This window comes from Tenrec ecaudatus, chromosome 5 (genome assembly GCF_050624435.1).
Source record: "Tenrec ecaudatus isolate mTenEca1 chromosome 5, mTenEca1.hap1, whole genome shotgun sequence".
Classification (NCBI taxonomy): domain Eukaryota; kingdom Metazoa; phylum Chordata; class Mammalia; order Afrosoricida; family Tenrecidae; genus Tenrec; species Tenrec ecaudatus.
This window is the reverse complement of record NC_134534.1, coordinates 10,445,408-10,463,917: the sequence shown is the minus strand read 5'-3', so window position 1 is coordinate 10,463,917 and position 18,510 is coordinate 10,445,408. Positions and strand designations below refer to the sequence as shown.

At 41.0% G+C, this 18,510-nt stretch overlaps 1 protein-coding gene across 1 annotated transcript in view; it reads left to right on the top strand.

Annotated features, from left to right (window-relative positions):
- The window catches only part of LOC142448585 (gasdermin-C-like), a 31,388-nt gene extending 15,196 nt beyond the window's left edge, over positions 1–16,192 (top strand). The window contains exons 6-9 of the mRNA XM_075550538.1: positions 1,159–1,298; positions 1,626–1,755; positions 2,174–2,247; positions 15,470–16,192. Of these exons, the coding sequence (XP_075406653.1) occupies positions 1,159–1,298; positions 1,626–1,755; positions 2,174–2,247; positions 15,470–15,709 (584 nt within the window). The 3' untranslated portion in view covers positions 15,710–16,192. The remainder of the gene's footprint in view (positions 1–1,158; positions 1,299–1,625; positions 1,756–2,173; positions 2,248–15,469) is intronic.
- Positions 16,193–18,510: the final 2,318 nt, after the last annotated feature.

Here is an 18,510-nt window from a genome sequence, read left to right as displayed (position 1 = left end):
GTTCCTTTTTTGCCTTCTCTTCAGCCCATTATTCATTTATTCCTTAGCGCATCCACGCAGGAAAGGTTTATGCAAAGAACTGAGCAACAGAGATTCTGGGCACAGGAAATATAGTCATGATCACTCTGGGCACCGGGCCTGGCAGGGGGTGGGGTGGGCAGAAGCAGGGAGGAGGGAGGGAACAGTAACAGTAATGTACAAGTCAGACAGGAAGGTGAGCCTCCTTCAAGCTTCCAATATACTGATCACATCTTCTCAGCAGAGGACACAGTGGTGAGAGGAAGTCTCTGGGAGGGGCAATGCATGTCCACCATCCACCCATCAATTACTTTTTTCTTTTATTATTATTATAACATTTTTCACTTTTACAATTGAATGAAACCAACTACATTAATCATGTTCCAGTGTCTGATTTTCTATTCTGGTTACGACAAGGCGCGATGACATAAAAACAAGGGAAGCTCATGTATGCCAGGCACTACCCCAGTCACATTACACACAGGAACACACTGAATTCTCTCAATAGGAAACAGATGCAGCAACTGATGTGGAGACTGAGCTCAGCCACTGAAAAACCAAACACTCAAAAAACAAACAAACAAAAACAAAACTCCCTGATATCCAATAAATTCTGACACATACCAACACTATAAAATAGGAAAGAACTTCTCTGCAGGTTTCCAAGACTATAAAATGTTTATAGAAATAGAAAGCCACATCTGAATCCCAAGGAAATCCACATCTGGTGGATTTGAACTGCTGACCTTGTGGTTGACAGCCCAAGGCAGAACCCACTCCATCACTGCCACCCCATCACTGTGGGTCCTTACTGGAATAACTAAATGCTCTTCCTGACATTTCCTAGAAAAGAACACTTGGTCATTTTATTCCAGTGACCCCTTTTAATATTTTTACCTTAACCTTCCTGTGTGCTACCCTAAATGCAAACATGTGACACTGTCCCTCTTCTATCCTATCACGGTGTCTCCATCCCCCGGATTGGGCATCTCACTCACAGAAACACTTGTGGTCAGCCAGCAACTGAGAGAATTAGAGGAGGAGATTGGCTCATTTTGATGGGGGAGGGTTGATGATCCCAGGAATATGCTAATCAATTCGTTGTTCCGTTTTCTGTTTGCCGGTGATCTCCGGGGGAAGATTTCAATCTTCTACAAGAGGAGATAGACAATCAGATGAGAGCCTTGGACAAGATCCCAAGAAAGCGTCACGATACCCTATTCCATAGCATTCAGGCTATGCTCAGAGATGGGGAAGATTTTCAGAATCTTATGAATCTGGTGAGGGGCGCAGCCCCATTGGTACCCAGGGGAAGGGGGTGGGTGGTGGGTGAACAACACAGAGAGTACAGACTTAGTGATATGGATACTTAGATACACAGGGGAGAGGAATGGAAAAACACAAGAGGAATGATGTTAAGACAGAGATCAGAGGTTCTAGTTCCAGGGAAAATCACCAAGGCAAAAGTGATAGACATCCCCTGGGAAGATAGAGAATGCTTGCCTTCCCCTCAGAGGTATTATGTATTTTTAGATCTAAAACACAATGGGAAAATGACATGTAATGGTACTATTTTTATTATTGCCAATAATACTCATGTCCTCTAGTTGGAAGAGAACAGCTCGGGTCATTTGGAAGGCCATGGTGGCACCATCCTAAGTGAACTACAAAAGAATTCTGAAGATTCAGGGAAGATCCCAGTGCGCTGCTTGCTTTACCTCTTGGAAGCCGTAATGGGTGAGAGTGATTTCAGGGGGAGGGAGATTCACAGGCTGGAGCCCCGGGCCCTTAAACAGCATGCATTAGAGGCCACATCCCAGAAACCCTTGATATGCCATGATTTTTCATTCTCACATGGTGCCTATCACAAAAGGCAGGAGGACTTTGTGTAATAGACTTATATTTGACTCAGAAGCCTGAGACCTAGAAAGCACCTGCCAGGATATCACCAGAGAGAAGGATCCCCGCACCTGCTTTCTAGATCTGAAGACTGTTGCCTAGAGCAGAAAGACTTCCTGTCGCTGAGAATTCGGCTTTCCAGTCTAATGAGACTTATCCTTCCCCATCAGGTTCCCCTCACTGGTTCTACTAGTTCCCCAGGGGCAAAGGGCCATCTGGACTCAACACTCTCTTCCCCAAATGTCTCCCACCCCAGTGCTGACTGACATCCAACATGACCTGCTCGCTCAGTCTATGGAGAGGAGGATCCTGGCCCAGCAAAGAGAACTGGTAAGGGAGCCCTGGGGGCTAGCAGACAGGGGAGGGGGTAAAGGAACCTAAGACAAGGATGATTCTGAGAATGATAGGATGCAGCTCCACCTGGAAGGGATGATGGGATTCCAGGGAGTATGTAAACCTCTGCTGCGGCCTCCAAACGGAGGGCAGGCAAAATAGGTGTGAGAGGACCTCACCAGGGCCTGGTTCCCCTGGAAACTTTTGAAGTGGGGCCAGATAGTTCTACATTAGTCACAGGGATATAAGTCCTGCCTTGGGAGCTGAAGAGAGATGAGTCTGACTGCCACTTTTACCCTCTCTTGTACATGCTGCTCTCTGTTTCTCTCCCCATAGAAATGTATGTTGTTACTAGGTGTCCCTGAGTCAGTGCTGACATCTAGCACTGCTATAGACAACACCACCACTCTGCCTGGTCTTGCCCCATCCTCACAATGAGTGTGTTTTCAGTCCATTGTTGCAGCCACTGAGTCAATCTGTCTCATCCAGGCTCCTCTTCCTTTTCTTATTCCTCTACTTAACAAGCACGAGGTCCTGTTCCAGGGACTGGTCTCTCCTGAAACATGTCCAACATACGTGAGATGAAGTCTTGCCATCCTCACTTCTAATGAGCATCCTGGTTGTATTTCTTGAAAGACAGACTTGTCTGTTCTTCTGGTGGTCAAGGGTACATAGAACACTCAGCATTAACACTGTAATTCAAATGCATCAATCCTTCACCGGCCGTCCTGATTTACTGTCCAGCTCTCACATATATATCACTCAGTTGAAAGTGCCATGGCTTGGGTGCAGCTTAGTGCTCAAAGGGAAATCTTTACTCTTGGCACTTTAAACAGGTCTGGTTCAACCGACTCACCCAATGCAATACATCCTTGGAGTGATTTTTTTCTTATTACTACTGTTTCTTTTTTAATTTTTAATCATTTTATTAGGGGCTCATACACATCTTATCACAATGCATACATACATCAATTGTGTAAAGCACATTTGTACATTCATTGCCCTCATCATTCTCAAAACATTTGCTCTCCACCTAAACCCCTGGCATCAGCCCCTCATTTTTCCCTCCCTCTCCGCCCTTCCCTCCCTCGTGAATGCTTGATAATTTATAAATTATTATTTTGTCATATCTTTCCCTGTCCAAAGTCTCCCTTCACCCACTTTTCTGTTGTTCGTCCCTCAGGGAGGAGGTCACATGTAGATCCTTGTCATCGGTTCCCCCTTTCCAACCCACCTTCCCTCTACCCTCCAAGTATCACCACTCACACCACTGGTCCTGAAGGGATCATCCACCTGGGGTTCCCTGCGTTTCTAGTTCCTATCTGTACCAGTGTATGTCCTCTGGTCTAGTCAGATTTTTAAGGTAGAATTGGGATCATGATAGTGGGGGAGAAGGAAGCATTTAGGAACTAGAGGAACGTTGTATGTGTCATTATTGCTACATCACACCCTGATGGGCTCATCTCCTCCCCGAGATCCTTCTGTAATGGGAAGTCCAGTGAACTACAAATGGTCTTTGATTCTCCACTCTGCACACCCCCTATCCTTCACTATGATAAGTTTTTTTGTTTTGATGATGCCTGATACCCGAACCCTTTCAACACCTCGTGATCACACAGACTGGTGTGCTTCTTCCATGTGGGCTTTGTTGATTCTGAGCTAGATGGTCACTTATTTACCTTCAAGCCTTTAAGAGCCTAGATGCTATATCTTTTGATAGCCAGACACCATCAACTTTCCTCACCACATTTGCTTATTCACCCAGTTTGTCTTCACTGGTTGTCAGGAAGGTGAGCATCATAGAATGCCATTTTAATAGAAGAAAGTATTCTTGCATTGAGGGAGTACTTGAGTGGAGGCCCAAGGTCCTTCTTCTTTCTTAATACTAAACCTATAAATATATGCACATAGATCTATTTCCCCATCCTCATATATAAACATATTTGCATATGTACAAGCCTTTATTTAGACCTCTATAAATGCCCTTTGCCTCCTAGCTCGTTCCTCCTTTGACTTGTCTCTTGTCCCACTATCATGCTCAGTCTTCATTTGGGTTTCAGTAATTCCTCTTGGTTACATTACTCTTGATCACGTCCTACCAGGCCTCTTATACCCTCCACACCACGGATTTGGATTACTTGTTGTTCCCTTGTCTCTGGGTTTGTTAACACCACTACCTTTCTCCTCACCTCCCCTTCTTCCATGTTCCCCAGGAACTGTCAGTCCTGTTGTTTTCTCCTCCAGATTGTTCATCCAGCCTATGTTATCTGATAGACTTTCAGAGATAATAGCATGCACAGAAATAAGATAGAGCAAAACCAAGCAACAATATACAACAAAACAACAACAACCAATGACAAAGAAAGAAAACAAAACACAACACGAAAGAAAAGCTTGTAGTTAGTTCAAGGACTGTTTGTTGGCCTTTAGGAGTGTGTTCCAGTCCCATCTGTTGGGGTACCACACCCTGGCCCCAAAGTCCACATTCAGCATTCACCGGGGAACCTCGCCACTCCGTTCCCTTGTTGTTCTGTTGCACCCCCTTAGTATTTTGCCACAGTGTGGCAGGATCAGATCAGGCGCAATTCCCACACTGAGTCTCCGGTGTTATCCCCTGTAGGGATATGGGTCATGAGGGATGTCATGTCTCCTAGTGGGACCAGCCATATGGTCCTTCCTCTCTGTGGACTGGCTGCTCTAATCAGGAACATCGCCCTCAAGGTCTGGTGGGTCAGGTGTGATCCACTCTCTCTTCCTCCCCTTTCAAATGCTCCAGTGTGCTCTGATCAAATATGTCTCTCTCCTGGAGCAGCAGATTCAATGCCGTCGCTTGAAATAAATTCTTCTGCGGGGAGGGGCAGGTGTCCACATAGTAGTTGGGATTGGGGCCGGCCTCTCAGACCTCTCCACTGGTTCCCTACTCCATGCTGGGATGTTGCATTCATGTCTTAGAGCTCTGGGTTGAAGTCTGGTCCCTCTTTCCCTGTGGAAATATAAACAATACCCTCCCCTTGGGTGGGTTAGTGCCCTATGCCCCTGCTACCCATTTCTTTTTTATTGTTTTTTTTCCTTTCCCCACCTCCTTTGTAGTGGTTTACCATATGTATCCTTGTATTTGGTCTGCTCCCTGACATATTACTTGGTCCTCACCCCAGGAATGTTTGTATACAATAGCTTTTCCCTATGCCCCTTTTGCCTGTTTTGTTTTAAAAGCTTACTTCAGCGGACTCATGTTGTACTTGTACTTTTGTGCTTGACTTACTTCACTTAGCATGATGTCCTCCAGTTCTTTCCATGCAGCGATGTGCTTCATACGTTCATCACTGCTTTTTAGCGATGTGTAGTACTCCATTATATGCATATACCACAGTTTTTTAATCCAATCATCAGGTGATGGAAATTTGGTTTGCTTCCAACTCCTTGTAATTGTGAACTGTGCCACAATGAACATCAGAGTACAGATGTCTGGCTTTGGTTTGTTTCTTGCCTCTTCTGGGTATATGCCCAGTAGGGGGATTGCTGGGTTATATGGTAACTCGATTTACATCTGTTTTAGACATCACCAGATCGATTTCCATACTTACAGGTCCACCAGCAGTGGATGAGAGTTCCTGTCTCCCCACAGCCCATCCAACACTTGTTGCTTTCTGATTTTTTGAATTGGGCTATCTTTGAGGATGTTAGGTGTTACCTCATTGTTGTTTTAATTTGCATTTCTCTTATGACTAAAGATCAGGAACATTTTCTCATGTTTGTTGGCCATTCGGATTTCTGCCCCTGTGAAACTTCTGTTCAGGTTCTTTGCCCATGTCCTCAGTAGGCAATTGGTGTTTTTCTTTTCAGACACTAGCAGAGTATTGTATATTTTAGTAATAAGAACTTTGATGTGTCATCACTAAAGATATTTTCCCAGTCCGTGGACTCTCTTATTATTCTCTTGGTGAATTATTTCGATGTACACAGGTGTTTTATCTTCCGTATATTCCATTTGTCAATTTTTGCCTCCTCTGTGTTTGTGTCCTTCCTTATTTCTGATAGCCTATGGGTTCCCTGTGCCAAAGTTCTCAAGGTGGCCCATTCCATCATTGATGGCCCTAATAGTTTGGGTTTTAACTGTAAGGTATGTGATCCACCTTGAGTCTATTCTTTTGCATGGAGTGAGATAACGGTCTTGCTTCATTCTTCTGCAGGTAAATATCCATTTATTCCAGAACCACTTGTTAAAGAGGGCATCTGCTTCCCATTTGATATTTTGGAGGCCCTTATGAGAGATCAGTTGTCTGTATGCTGATGATTTTATTTCTGAGTTTTCAGTTCTTTTCCATTGGTCTGAGTATGTGTTATTGTACCAATAACATGCGGTTTTGACAACTGTGGCTGTATAGTATGTGCTAAAGTCAGGTAAAGCAAGCTCTCCCACTGTGTCCCTCTTCTTGAGGAGTTCTCTACTAATTCTGGACTTCTTCCCACTCCATATGAAGTTGGTAATCAGTTTTTATCATTTATTTGATTAAAGAGGAGGGTAATTGTTTTTGTTTTTAAATCATTTTATGGGGCTCATAGAACTCTTATCACAATCCATACATACATCAATTGTGTAAAGCACACTTATACATTTGTTGCCCAGATGAGGGTAATTGTATCAGGATTGCATTAAACTTATATAGTGCCTTTGGCAAAACAGATATCTTGACTATATTCAGTCTTCCAATCCATGAGCATGGGATATTCTTCAATTTGTTGGGGTCGCTCTTGGTTTCTTGTAATAATGTTCTGTAGTTTTCCCCATAAAGATCTTTTGTTCTTTTAGTCAGGTATATCCCTAGATATTTCAATTTGTGTTTGGCTACTGTGAAATGTACCACCTTTTTGATCTCCTCTTCTGTGGTCTTATCCGATGTGTATAAACAGTCCGATGGACTTCTGTTTGTTGATCTTGATCCTGCCACTCTGCCAAACTCCTCTATTGCTTCCAGTACTCCCCTTGTGGAGCTTTTGGGATTTTCCATATATAAAATCATATCATCAGAAAATAACAATAATTTCACCTCTTCCTTCCCCAGATGAATACCTTTGATATATTTTCTTTGCCTTATGCTGTTAGCTAAAACCTCCAGCATGATATTAAATAAGAGTGGGGACAAGGGGCATCCTTGTCTGGTCCCCTTTTTCAGTAGGAATGTGTTAGTCTTTCCTCCATTGACTCCCACGTTGGCTGTTTGCTTTTCATATATACCTTGTATTGTCCTGAGGAATTTTCCTTCCATTCCTATCTTCTCAAGTGTCTTAAACATGAATTGGTGTTGGATGTTGTCGATTGATTTTTCTGCATCTATTGATATTATCATGTGGTTCTTATAGGTTTCATGTCAATGTGATGAATAATACTAATGGTCTTTCGTATATTGAACCATCCCTGCATCCCTGGTAGGAATCGCACTTGGTCATGGTGAATTATTTGTTTTATATACTTTTGCATTCTGTTGGCAAGTATTTTGTTAAGGATTTTTGCATCAATGTTCATTAGGGATAATGGTCTGTAGTTCTCGATTCTTGTGGGGTTCTTGCCAGGTTTGGGTATCAGAGTTATACTAGCTTCATAGAAAGAGTTCAGGAGTTTGCTGTCTTTTTCTGTGTTCTGGAAGAGTTTGTGTAGGATTGGTGCTAATTCTTCCCTAAATGCTTGGTAGAATGCTCCAGTGAAGCCATATGAACCAGGGGATTTTTTTTGTTGGTAATCCCTTGATAACCCTATCTATTTAGTTTATTGGATGGGTCTGTTAAGATTCTTGAAGTCCATTGAGGATAGTCTAGGGAGGGATTGTTTCTCCAAGAATTTGTCCATGTCCTCCAAATTGTTGAATTCATTGGAGTATAATCCTTTGTAATACTGTGTAATTATCCTTTTGAATTCATTAGTGTTTGTTGTAATGTCCCCTCTTTCATCCCTTATTCTTGCTATTGAAATTTGTTCCTTCCTTTCTTTGGTTAGGTTTGCCAGCAATCTGTCGATTCTGTTTATCCTTTCAAAGAACCAATTCTTAGCAGCATTAATTTTTTCCATAGTTTTCTTATTTTCCCTCTCCTGAATCTCAGCCCTGATTTTTATAATTTATTTTCTTTAGCTATTACTAGGATTGTACTCCTGACTCTGCTCTAATTGTTGTGATTTTTGTGCCAGCATATCAGTCATGAGTCTTTCTTTCTCAGGTGTGCATATATTACTATGAAACTACCTCTGATAACTGCCTTTGCTGTGTCCTATAAGTTTTGGTATATCATGTGTTCATTCTCGTTGGTTTCTAGAAATTTCCTAATTCCATCTCCGATCTGTGCCAGTACACTCTCCTTTTGCAGTGGAGAGTTATCCATCCTCCAATTGCTTGATCTTGTTTTCTTCATCTTCATTCTGATGATTTCCAGCCTTATGCCACTGTGGCCACAGAAAGAGGTCTATAAGATATCCGTGTGCTTGAATTTATTTGGATTCGCCTTATGCCCCAGCATGTGGTCAATCTTCAGATATGTGCCATTGGAACTTGAGAAGAATGAGAATTTTTTTATTTGCATGAAAAGCTCAGTAAATATCTATGAGGTCAAAGTGTCTAATTGTAGTGTTTAGATCTCTAGCATCCTTGTTGAGTTTCTTTTCCTATGATCTATCTTTCTCAGAGACTGGTGTATTGAAGTCACCATCATTGTTGAGGTTGTGATTTCTTTTTTCATCTTTTGGAGTGTTTGGTTGACGTATTCAGCGCTTCTCTCATTCAGGGAATATATGTTAACACTGATTAGTGGTTCTTTGTTTACCATTACATTGAGCATTATATAGTGTCCCTCCTTATCTCTTCTTATATGGTTTTCACTTTGAGGTCAATTTTATCCAAGATTAGGATTGCAATCCCTGCTTTTTTAAATTGCTGTTTACTTGGTATGTCTTTCACCAGCCTTTAATTCTCAGCATAATTTTGTCTGTAGTCTTGAGACATGTCTCCTGTAGGCAGCAGATGGTTGGGTTGTGTTTTCTATGCCAATCTGCTAGTCTCAGTCTTGTAATGCCTAAATTCAGGCCATTGATATTCAGGGTTATTATCTACATAGGTGGACTCTGTAATGTGTTCTTACACATTTTGTGCTGAGTGTTCTCCTACTTTCCTTTTTCATTAGTGTATTGTGTGTGTGTGTGTGTGTGTGTGTGTGTATCATTCTTGACTTCTTTCCATCCATAGCTAATTCTATCTTGGGGTCTCTTTTCTCTTTGTTACCCTCTGGGTGAGGTTGTTCTATGTGGCGGTCTCTTATTTATGCTTGGTGAGTGTTGTTCTTCTGCCCATACTGGGTCGAATAGCATCTTTGGTAAGGCTGGGTTTGTTCTAACGTATTCTTTGAGTTTTTCCTGGTCTGAGATAACTCTTACTTCTCCATCTATCTTGATCAATAATTTGGCTGGGTAGACTATACTTGGGTTTGTGTTGTTTTCCTTCAATTTTTGGAATATGATACTCTACTCTCTCCTCTTCTTCATAGTTTCTGCCTATACGTCTGAGCATATTCTTATGTGGGAACCTTTATATGTTATTGTTCATTTTTCCCTAGCTGCTCTCATGATTTTCTCCTTTCCCTCAAATTTGGATAGTTTAACTATTATGTGCCTTGGTGACTTCTTCTTGTGATTAAGTCTAGCTGGTGTTCTTTCAGTCTCCTGAATGGTTTCCTGGTTTTTATTCATTAAGTTGGGGTAGTTTTCCTCTAAGAATTCTCTCACTATGGTTGCAGATGACTTCTTTGTTGTGTCTTCCTCTGGTAAGCCAATAATTATAATGTTGTTCTTCTTCATAGCATCAGGCATAGCTCTTAGGTTGTCTTCAGCTTCTCATATGATCTTATTAGATTTTTGTTCGTGTTTGCTTGGCTGTCCTCTAAGTCACTGATGCGGTTCTCTGCTTCCTCCAGTCGATTCTCGAGGTCCATGTTTCTGCTACTGGTTTTTGTTATCTCCTCACTAAGCTCCTGTATTTCCCTTTGGTGTATGGCCTTTATCTCCTCTGTCATTTTATCCTTTTTCTGTATTGTTTCCCTCATATCCTGTATGACTCCAAGCAGCATTCTGAAAATGTCTTTCTGTGGCAGCTCAATGTCTCTTCTATGCATGTCGTTATGTTCAGGACATCTTCTGCCATTGCCTTTGTTTCTCCTGTTTTTTCATTGAGGCCGTTGGAGCTGATGGCTGTTTGCATTGCATTGTTTTAGAGGAGTCAGGTGCCATTTTCCAGGGAGTCGAAGGGCACTGGTTCTCTCTGGGAGACTTGTAGGAATGCTTAATTGAACTGCCTACAGTTAATTTCACTATGGAATTAACCTACCACTTTATCCTCCAGTGGCTTTCCTCTCAGGGGAGTGCCCCAGATAACTGGTGGGTTGCCTGCTTGGTGTTACGGAAGTTCAGCAGAGGTTCCGTCAGCAGCTTGGATTGTTGATGAGTGTTGGCAGAGCTGCCTTGGACCCCCAGCCAGACAGGCAGGAATTCCCCAGTAAGAAGGTGGGCCTAGTATAACCTGGTGGAGGTCGGCAGGGCATTCCACAGCCTCAGGGTAGCTGCCCAGGGTGGAGCTCACCTAGCTGTGTGTGATGCAGGTGTGAATGCTCTAGGCTAAGGGGAGTGGTCTAGAGGTCAGCATTGGAATGTGAGAGAACAGGACAGAAACCAAGAGGAGAAAAAAAAGTAAGTCCGCTGAGACTGTGGGGAGATATAGAGTAGAAAGGGAAACTAGAGTAACAATAAGACTGTGTGGAGATATAGAGGAGATGGAAACAAAAGTAACAATGTAGCTGAATCCCCATCCCTACCCATGGAGCTGCAAGGGTTTATTCCCTGCCCGGAGGCAGCAAGCTGTGGTTGTGTTGATAAAAAGGCCCTACACAGCCCACCGTGATTGTGGGGGGTTATAGAGAAGAGTGGGAAATAAAAGTAACTATGTAGCTGAACCCCAATCCTTTCCTTTGGAGCTGCAAGGGTTTGCTCCCTGCCCCAAGGCAGGCTGTAGCAAACTATGACTGCGTTGAGATTAAGCCCCAAATGATCCCGGCTCCAGCAGAGACAGTGGCAGGGCTAAGGGCAAGCCCTAGCCAGCCTCCACTGTGGTAAACCAAAAGCACTCAGCCCCTCAAAACCTTGTGGCTTTGTGCCTACTTATCTTAATGATGCTCCTCCTGCTTTCCAGCAGTGTTGAAATTCCCTCTGAGCAACTCTCTGGGACTGAATTCTGCAGAGTCCCTCTGGTATGTGTTACTTCATCTCCATTTTCCGGGAAGTCCTCTTGACTATAATTTCTATAACAATTGATTATGGATCCAAGTATCCTGAAATCCTGGACAGCTCAATCCTTTCTTTGTTTAACATGAAGTTGTCTTGATCCTGTGATGAGGATTTTGGTCTTCTTTGCATTGAGCTGAAACCCATACTTAAAGTGACAGTCTTCCCTTTTCATCAGAAAATGCTTCAAATTCTCCTGATTTTCATCAGGCAAGGTTTGTGTCATCTGCACGTTACAGGTTGTCCATTAACTGGCTTTCCTCCAATCACCACATCACATTCTCCCTCATATAACACAGTTTCTCTGAAAATTTATTCAGCTGACAAATTGAATAATTATGGTCCAAGGATACAACTGTGATTATTCAATGACTCTCTCCACGTAGAGGTTCCACACAAGCACAGTAAAATGTTCTGGAATTGTTTTCTTCTCATAATTGCCCATCGTTTCTTATGATCCACAAAGTCAAATTCCATCATAGTCCATAAAATACAAGTACACACCATTCTCCTTATCTCTGTGTTCAGCCAAAATTCATCTGTCAGCAATATTTCTTATTCCATATCCACTTCATAATCAGCCTTGTATTTTTGCACCTGTAACCATTTTTAATTTTTTAAACAAAATTTAATTTGCATGTGATATTGTCTATTGTTCCATAATTTCCACATTTTGTGGTGTCACCTTTCTTTGAAAGGCATCAAAATATGGATCTCTTCTATTTGGTTGGCCAGGTCACTGTCTTCCAAATTTCGGGGCATAGACTAATGCATGCCTCCAGTGCTCCAACTGCTTGTTGAAACATTCCAATTGATACCCCATCCATTTCTAAAGGTTTGTTTTGGTCAAAGCCTTCAGTGTAACTTGAAATTCTTCCTTCAGTACAATGGATTCTTGCTCATATGCTGCCTGTTCATTCATTATTTTACCAAAACAAAATGTTTTGAGCCCATTGCCATGGAGTCAATTCTGACATAAAAACTCTACAAGAGGGTACCCCCCCAAAATTGGATTTTATTCTGTTTTATAAAGCTGTGTACTTAAATATTTTTTTGCACAAAACACTCTTATCACCTTCAAAGTACTTTCTACTACATTTAATATATTTGTCAATTATGTGACTGCATTCAGGGAAATGTGTTTCAAATTCATCTGTTTGGATGGCTGATAGCATCTCCCTCATTATTTTTCTTCACCTCTTCTATATCATCAAATCACTGTCATTTAATGCCTTTCTTCATTCCAGCAAACAAAAATAAGAATCACAGAAGTAGTTTAGGAGAATAAGGTGTGTAGGGCCATAGAGGCATGCTGTTTTTTTACCAAAATGTGAGGCACTGTGATGGCTGTGTGAGCAGGTGAATTGTTGTGGTGGCAAAACTAGTCCCCTGTCTACCATAAATCAGGCCTTTTTGTCACACACACTGTTTGGAAATCTTTTCGGAAAATCAAAATAGAAAGTTTGATCAACTGTCTGACCTGGTGGAACAAACTCCAAATGAAGTGACAGTGGACATCTTCATCTGTTCAGGAAGTGGACATCATCCAGAACGAGGATTGTCATCAGTTAACATTTCACCTTTTTTGAATAAGAAAACCACTCACACAGTTGAGTTTTCCCCATAGCGATGTCCTGTCCACTGTGTTTAACATCACAACAGTTTCTGCGGCATTGTTCCAGAGTAGGAACCCCAAATTCACAGCTGCATGCTGTTCTCTTAAATTGGCTATTACATAAAAAGAGGTTCAAGTGAAACTACCTTTATGAAAAAATTAATGTTGACCAGAGAGAACCAGCCCAAGAAACACCACTGAGTATACTAATTCAGAGTGAGTTGCTACAAAAATGTGAACCTATGAAACTCTGCTCTGCCAAAGGCAATTCCATTTGTTGCGATGTACCCCCATATATATATATTCTAAGGCTGTAAATCTTTATGAAAACATATAGCCTCCACTTTTATTTCTGGAGCTTCAAGTGGGTTTGAACAACAACTTGGGGTTCACGATAGGACTCCTGACAGTACCAACTGCACTCCCAAGTTTGCCGATATAATCCTTTAATGCAACAATACAAGGTTTGATACTTTTCTTCAGTTGTTTCAACGTACAATATGCTTTGCATACTCTTTTTTATGGCAATCCGTGCACATTTAATTCTAATACTTTATCTTTGCAAGCCTCCTTTGAGTCACTGTACCAAAAAGAACTGGTAGACATTCAATCACTTCAACAGAGAACATCTAATCAAGAACTGAAGGCTTTGAAGGGAGAAGTCCAAGCTGCGCTCACTGCAGTTTGCAAAAACATTTCCATTAAGCTATTTCACTTCATTATTTCTTCTACTTGATTTTTATATCAAGAGGGAATTTCAGACTCTCTTTAGGCATCTACTTGGTACCACTCTTTCTCTTTTTAATGACCATTTGCTTTCTTCATCTATGATGTTCTTGATGCCATTCCACACCTCATCAGGTCTCCACTTATGAATGTCCATTGGGTCAGATTTGTTATTGAGATGTTCTCTAATTAAATTGGTACATACTCAAGGTCATGTTTTAGCTCTCATGAACATGTTTTCATTTGCTTCAATTTCAACTTACATATAAGCAATTGATGGCTTTTTCCACAATTGGCTCTGGACCTTGTTTTGGAAGATAACATTGATGATGTGGTTTCTCATCAGATGTAGTCTATTTGGTTCCTGTGTATTCCATCTGGTGGATCCATGTGTACATTCTGTTTGTATTACTGAGACATTATTTGCAAGAAGATATCCTTAACTTTGCAGATTTATACAATATGATTGATCTCTAGCTTGATGTCTATCACAAAGGCTACATTGTTCAACTAATCATCCTTCCTCTTTGGTTCATAATTTTGCATTACAATCATCAGGAATTATCAAAGCATCTTGATTACTTTGATAAATTTCAGGCTGAAGAAGCTCCTCGATGACTTTATTATTGGCTGTTTGGGTTTGTGCATAAATTAGAGTAACAGCTTTTTAAATTAAATTTCCATGTAGGTTTGTAAACATCAACCTATCACAGACACCACTGTGCTTTCAGATAGGTCTTGAAATGTTTTTTCTTAAGAATTAATGTTACTTTTCAATTGACATTGGCCCACATGGTAACCATGTGACTGACTGAAAACAGCACACACTATTTCATATTGACCTCATGAATTCCATTTTATTTTTCACTTCTTTCAATTTTCCTAGATTCAGACTTTCTCCATTCACATTCCAATTGTGAATGGATGTTAGAAACCCTTTCTTCTCATTTTGACTTGGTCTCATTAGCAAGGGAGGGTCCCCAAAGCTTTATACCATCCAAGTCATTAAGTTAGAGTCTGCTTTAGGGATCCTTGTTCGGTGAAACTTACAACCTGAGGGGATTACCTTCTGATATTCAATCAGAAAATGTTCTTCTCATAAGGTTTTCAGTGGCTGCATCTTCAGAAGCAGACCGTTTCTTCCTTCTTCCTCATCTGTCTTAGTGTGAAAGTTCTACTGAACCCTGTCTACTACCTGTGACCCCAGTGGTATTTTAATTATGAGTGGCATAACTCCCCACATCACAGAAATACACAAGACACCACAGAGTGACAAATATATATTAGAGCTAGACCAATACATACACATGAGCACAAATATATGAACTCATATATATACACTGATATAATTTCAAACACTGACATTTATTCTGCAAACTACATTTTGCTGCCAAGGAGCAAAATTTTTAATACCTGTCCAACATTTCATGAATCACAAGTCACGACCAACATAGGACTCCTACTTCCCCTAAAAGCAAATCTTTTGACACAGCCCTCAGTTTTTTCAGAAACCTTTTCCTCTTTGCCTGAAAGGCCAACCTGTCCATCTGACCCTGGTTTCCTAGGTGAAGAGCATCCTGCAGCCAAACTTCAAATACCCCTGGTGCATACCCTTCACCCTCAAGCCCGAGCTCCTCGCCGGCCTCCATGATGAGGAGCTGGACATCACCTACGGACTGCTGGAGGAGTGTGGCCTTTCCATGGAGCCAAACAACCCCAGATCCACCTGGGATGTGGAAGCAAAGCAGCCTCTCTGTTCCCTCTATGGGACACTCTCATTGCTGCAGCAGCTTGTTGATCCCTAAGCCCTGCCTGAAATATGCAGTCAGTCCAGAAAGGCCTAGGCCCTCCACAGCCCTCTGCTGTGTCTTCAGTGGGTTCAGGAGACGTGGGGCCATGCCTATCTGCTGTGGGGGTAAAATTGAGGTTGACTAGGAGATTTGAGGGAACTCTCTGGAATCAGGGAAACAGTCTGTATCTTTGAGCAATTCATAACACTTTCAAATTACATGTTAAAGATTTGCATATTTCACTGTATGTAGATTTTGCTTCCAAACAGTGTACACAAATCATAACCCATCATCAGCGATATATTTTCTGGCATGGTGATTTGCTGATTGCAATGTAGTTTGAAACACATTTACAAAAATCATGTTATTGGAGGATTGAATGGATGGATATGTGGTCAAGCATGTGGCAAATGGTAATAATTGGGGGACGTGGGTGGAGGATATCAAAATTTCCTTTCTTATATTTGAAATATTTTGTAAGATTGGGATGGTTTCAAATAAAAGGCTGTCAAATATATGTGTACAGTCAACTCTCATTTGCCAATGTTATGTTCTACAAAGTCAATACAGTGTTTGAATCAGTGACTAGAGAGACACTGAAGTGAGGAAAATGCAAAATTAGGGACCTATGAGCCTCTGGTCACAAATTTCTTTAGCTGATGAATTCTTATCTGTGTTTTACATGTGTGTCTGTTTAAAGCCATGCAATAGACATTGTGATTCTCTCGCATTGAATTTATGGCCAACAACCCTTACTGATGCTGGATGAATATTATTTCACATGCTTTGCTCAGTAAGGCACAACACAGCCTTGTAGGGCTCAGTAATAGTTGACAGCACTTCAGCACTACACTGGGTAGTGGGGTGTTTTTGGTGGGGGGTTTAGTCTATTTAAATGGTGAAATCCTGATAAAACGCCTCCACAGAATAGAAATAGAAGGGAAATTTTTAATCCCTTATTTATTTATTTAGACAAATTTATTAGGAAAGAATCCCCATATCATACAATTCTATAGTTTAGTCATATCAAGACTAGTTGTACAATCATCACTACAATCAATTGTAGAACATTTTCTTCTTTCTTGCACTCTTTGTTATTAGCTCCCCATTTCCCCTCCACCCTCCTGTCAAATCCCCTACACACCATCAATCCAGCTACTGCCTCTATGCATTCACTCATTCTGAATTTCATATACTGGAAAACATTTTTTTTAAAGAAACAAAAAAGCTAGCAACAACCACAACAAAAATAGAGAAAAACCTCAATGAAAAAGAAAGCAGAAAATATTGAAACTAGAGTAACTTTAAAATGGCTCAAAAGGGATATTAAATGATGTGTTAGATTTTAATGTAACAACATCTGCCATAATCCACTTCCCTATGCAGTATGCATGACAGCTAGGCCAGTCACATTCCTTGTCTGTTTCCAGGGGATTCGCCAGAGGCTTAATCCTCACATATTAACTTAAGCTCTGATACCCTTCCCTCATTCAAATGTGCATGGTATTCCTTATAATCCTTTGATCACACAGGCTGGTGTGCTTCTTCCATGTGGACTGAGTTGAAACCTTATTTAGATGAATGCTTATTTGAGGACAAGCTTTTAAGAACACAAATACCCCAATGACCCCCAAATTTGTATAACCGAGTACCCAGAATCTAGTTTCTTCACCACCTGTATGCAGAGGTGAAAATATTTTTAAAACATAATAAAAGTTACCTATATAAAACTAGCAGCCAATATTACTCAGTTAGAGAAATTGAAAGCATGTCCTCTGAGAAGAGCAACCAGACAAATACAGACTTCATCACCCTTCTTATTCCACATTATTCTGAAAGTCCTAACTAGAGTAAAAGGGCAAGAAAAAGAAAAGGACATTCAAATTGGTAATAAATAAAACAATGTTTATTCACAAATAATATGATTCTTTAGAGCAGCGGTTCTCAACCTGTGGGTCGAATTCCTTTGGAGGTTGAATGAACCATTCACAGGGGTCCCCCAATTCATAACAGTAGCTAAATTACAGTTATGAAGTAGCAACAAACATAGCTTTACGGTTGAGTCGGGGGTTGGGGGCCACCACAACATGAGGAACTATTTTAAAGGATCACAGCACGAGGAAGGTTAAGAACCACTGCTGTAGAGAAAATCACAAAGAAAACTGTTGGGACTAATTTAAAAATTCAGTAATGTAATAGGACAGTAGATCAACATATAGAAAACAATTGGATTTCTCCATACAAAGAAAAAAAGAGGGGGGACATTGAAAAGGAAATCAGGGAACAAAAGAAGAAAAACCTCTTGCAACAGTCCTCAAAAGATTGAATACTTAGAAACAAACTAGCCAGGGATGTGAAATACTACACAATGACAACTACAAAACACGACTGCAGGACACTACAAGAGCCCTGCATAAATGAGAAAGCATACCATGCTCATCGATAGGGAGACCATGTTTAATGTCACTTTGTACCAAAATAAGTCTGTAGATGTAATGCAGTCCCACCCAAATTCCAATAGTGTGCTTTTAAGAGATTGAAAACTAATCAACAATTTCACATTAAAAGACCCTGGACACAAACAATATTGAACAAGGACAATATAGGAACCAGGTCTTAGAATCTACTATGTAGCCATGGTAGACAAAGTATCCTAGTACTGGAACAATGCTGACACAAAATGATACAAAAGAACTGAAAGCCCAGAAGTAAATCCATCCACCTGTGGACAGTTTATGTCCAACAAAGTGCTAAACTCCATTAAATGGGAAAGAGACAGCCTCTTTAAAACAGTGCTCACAAAATTTGATGTCCAT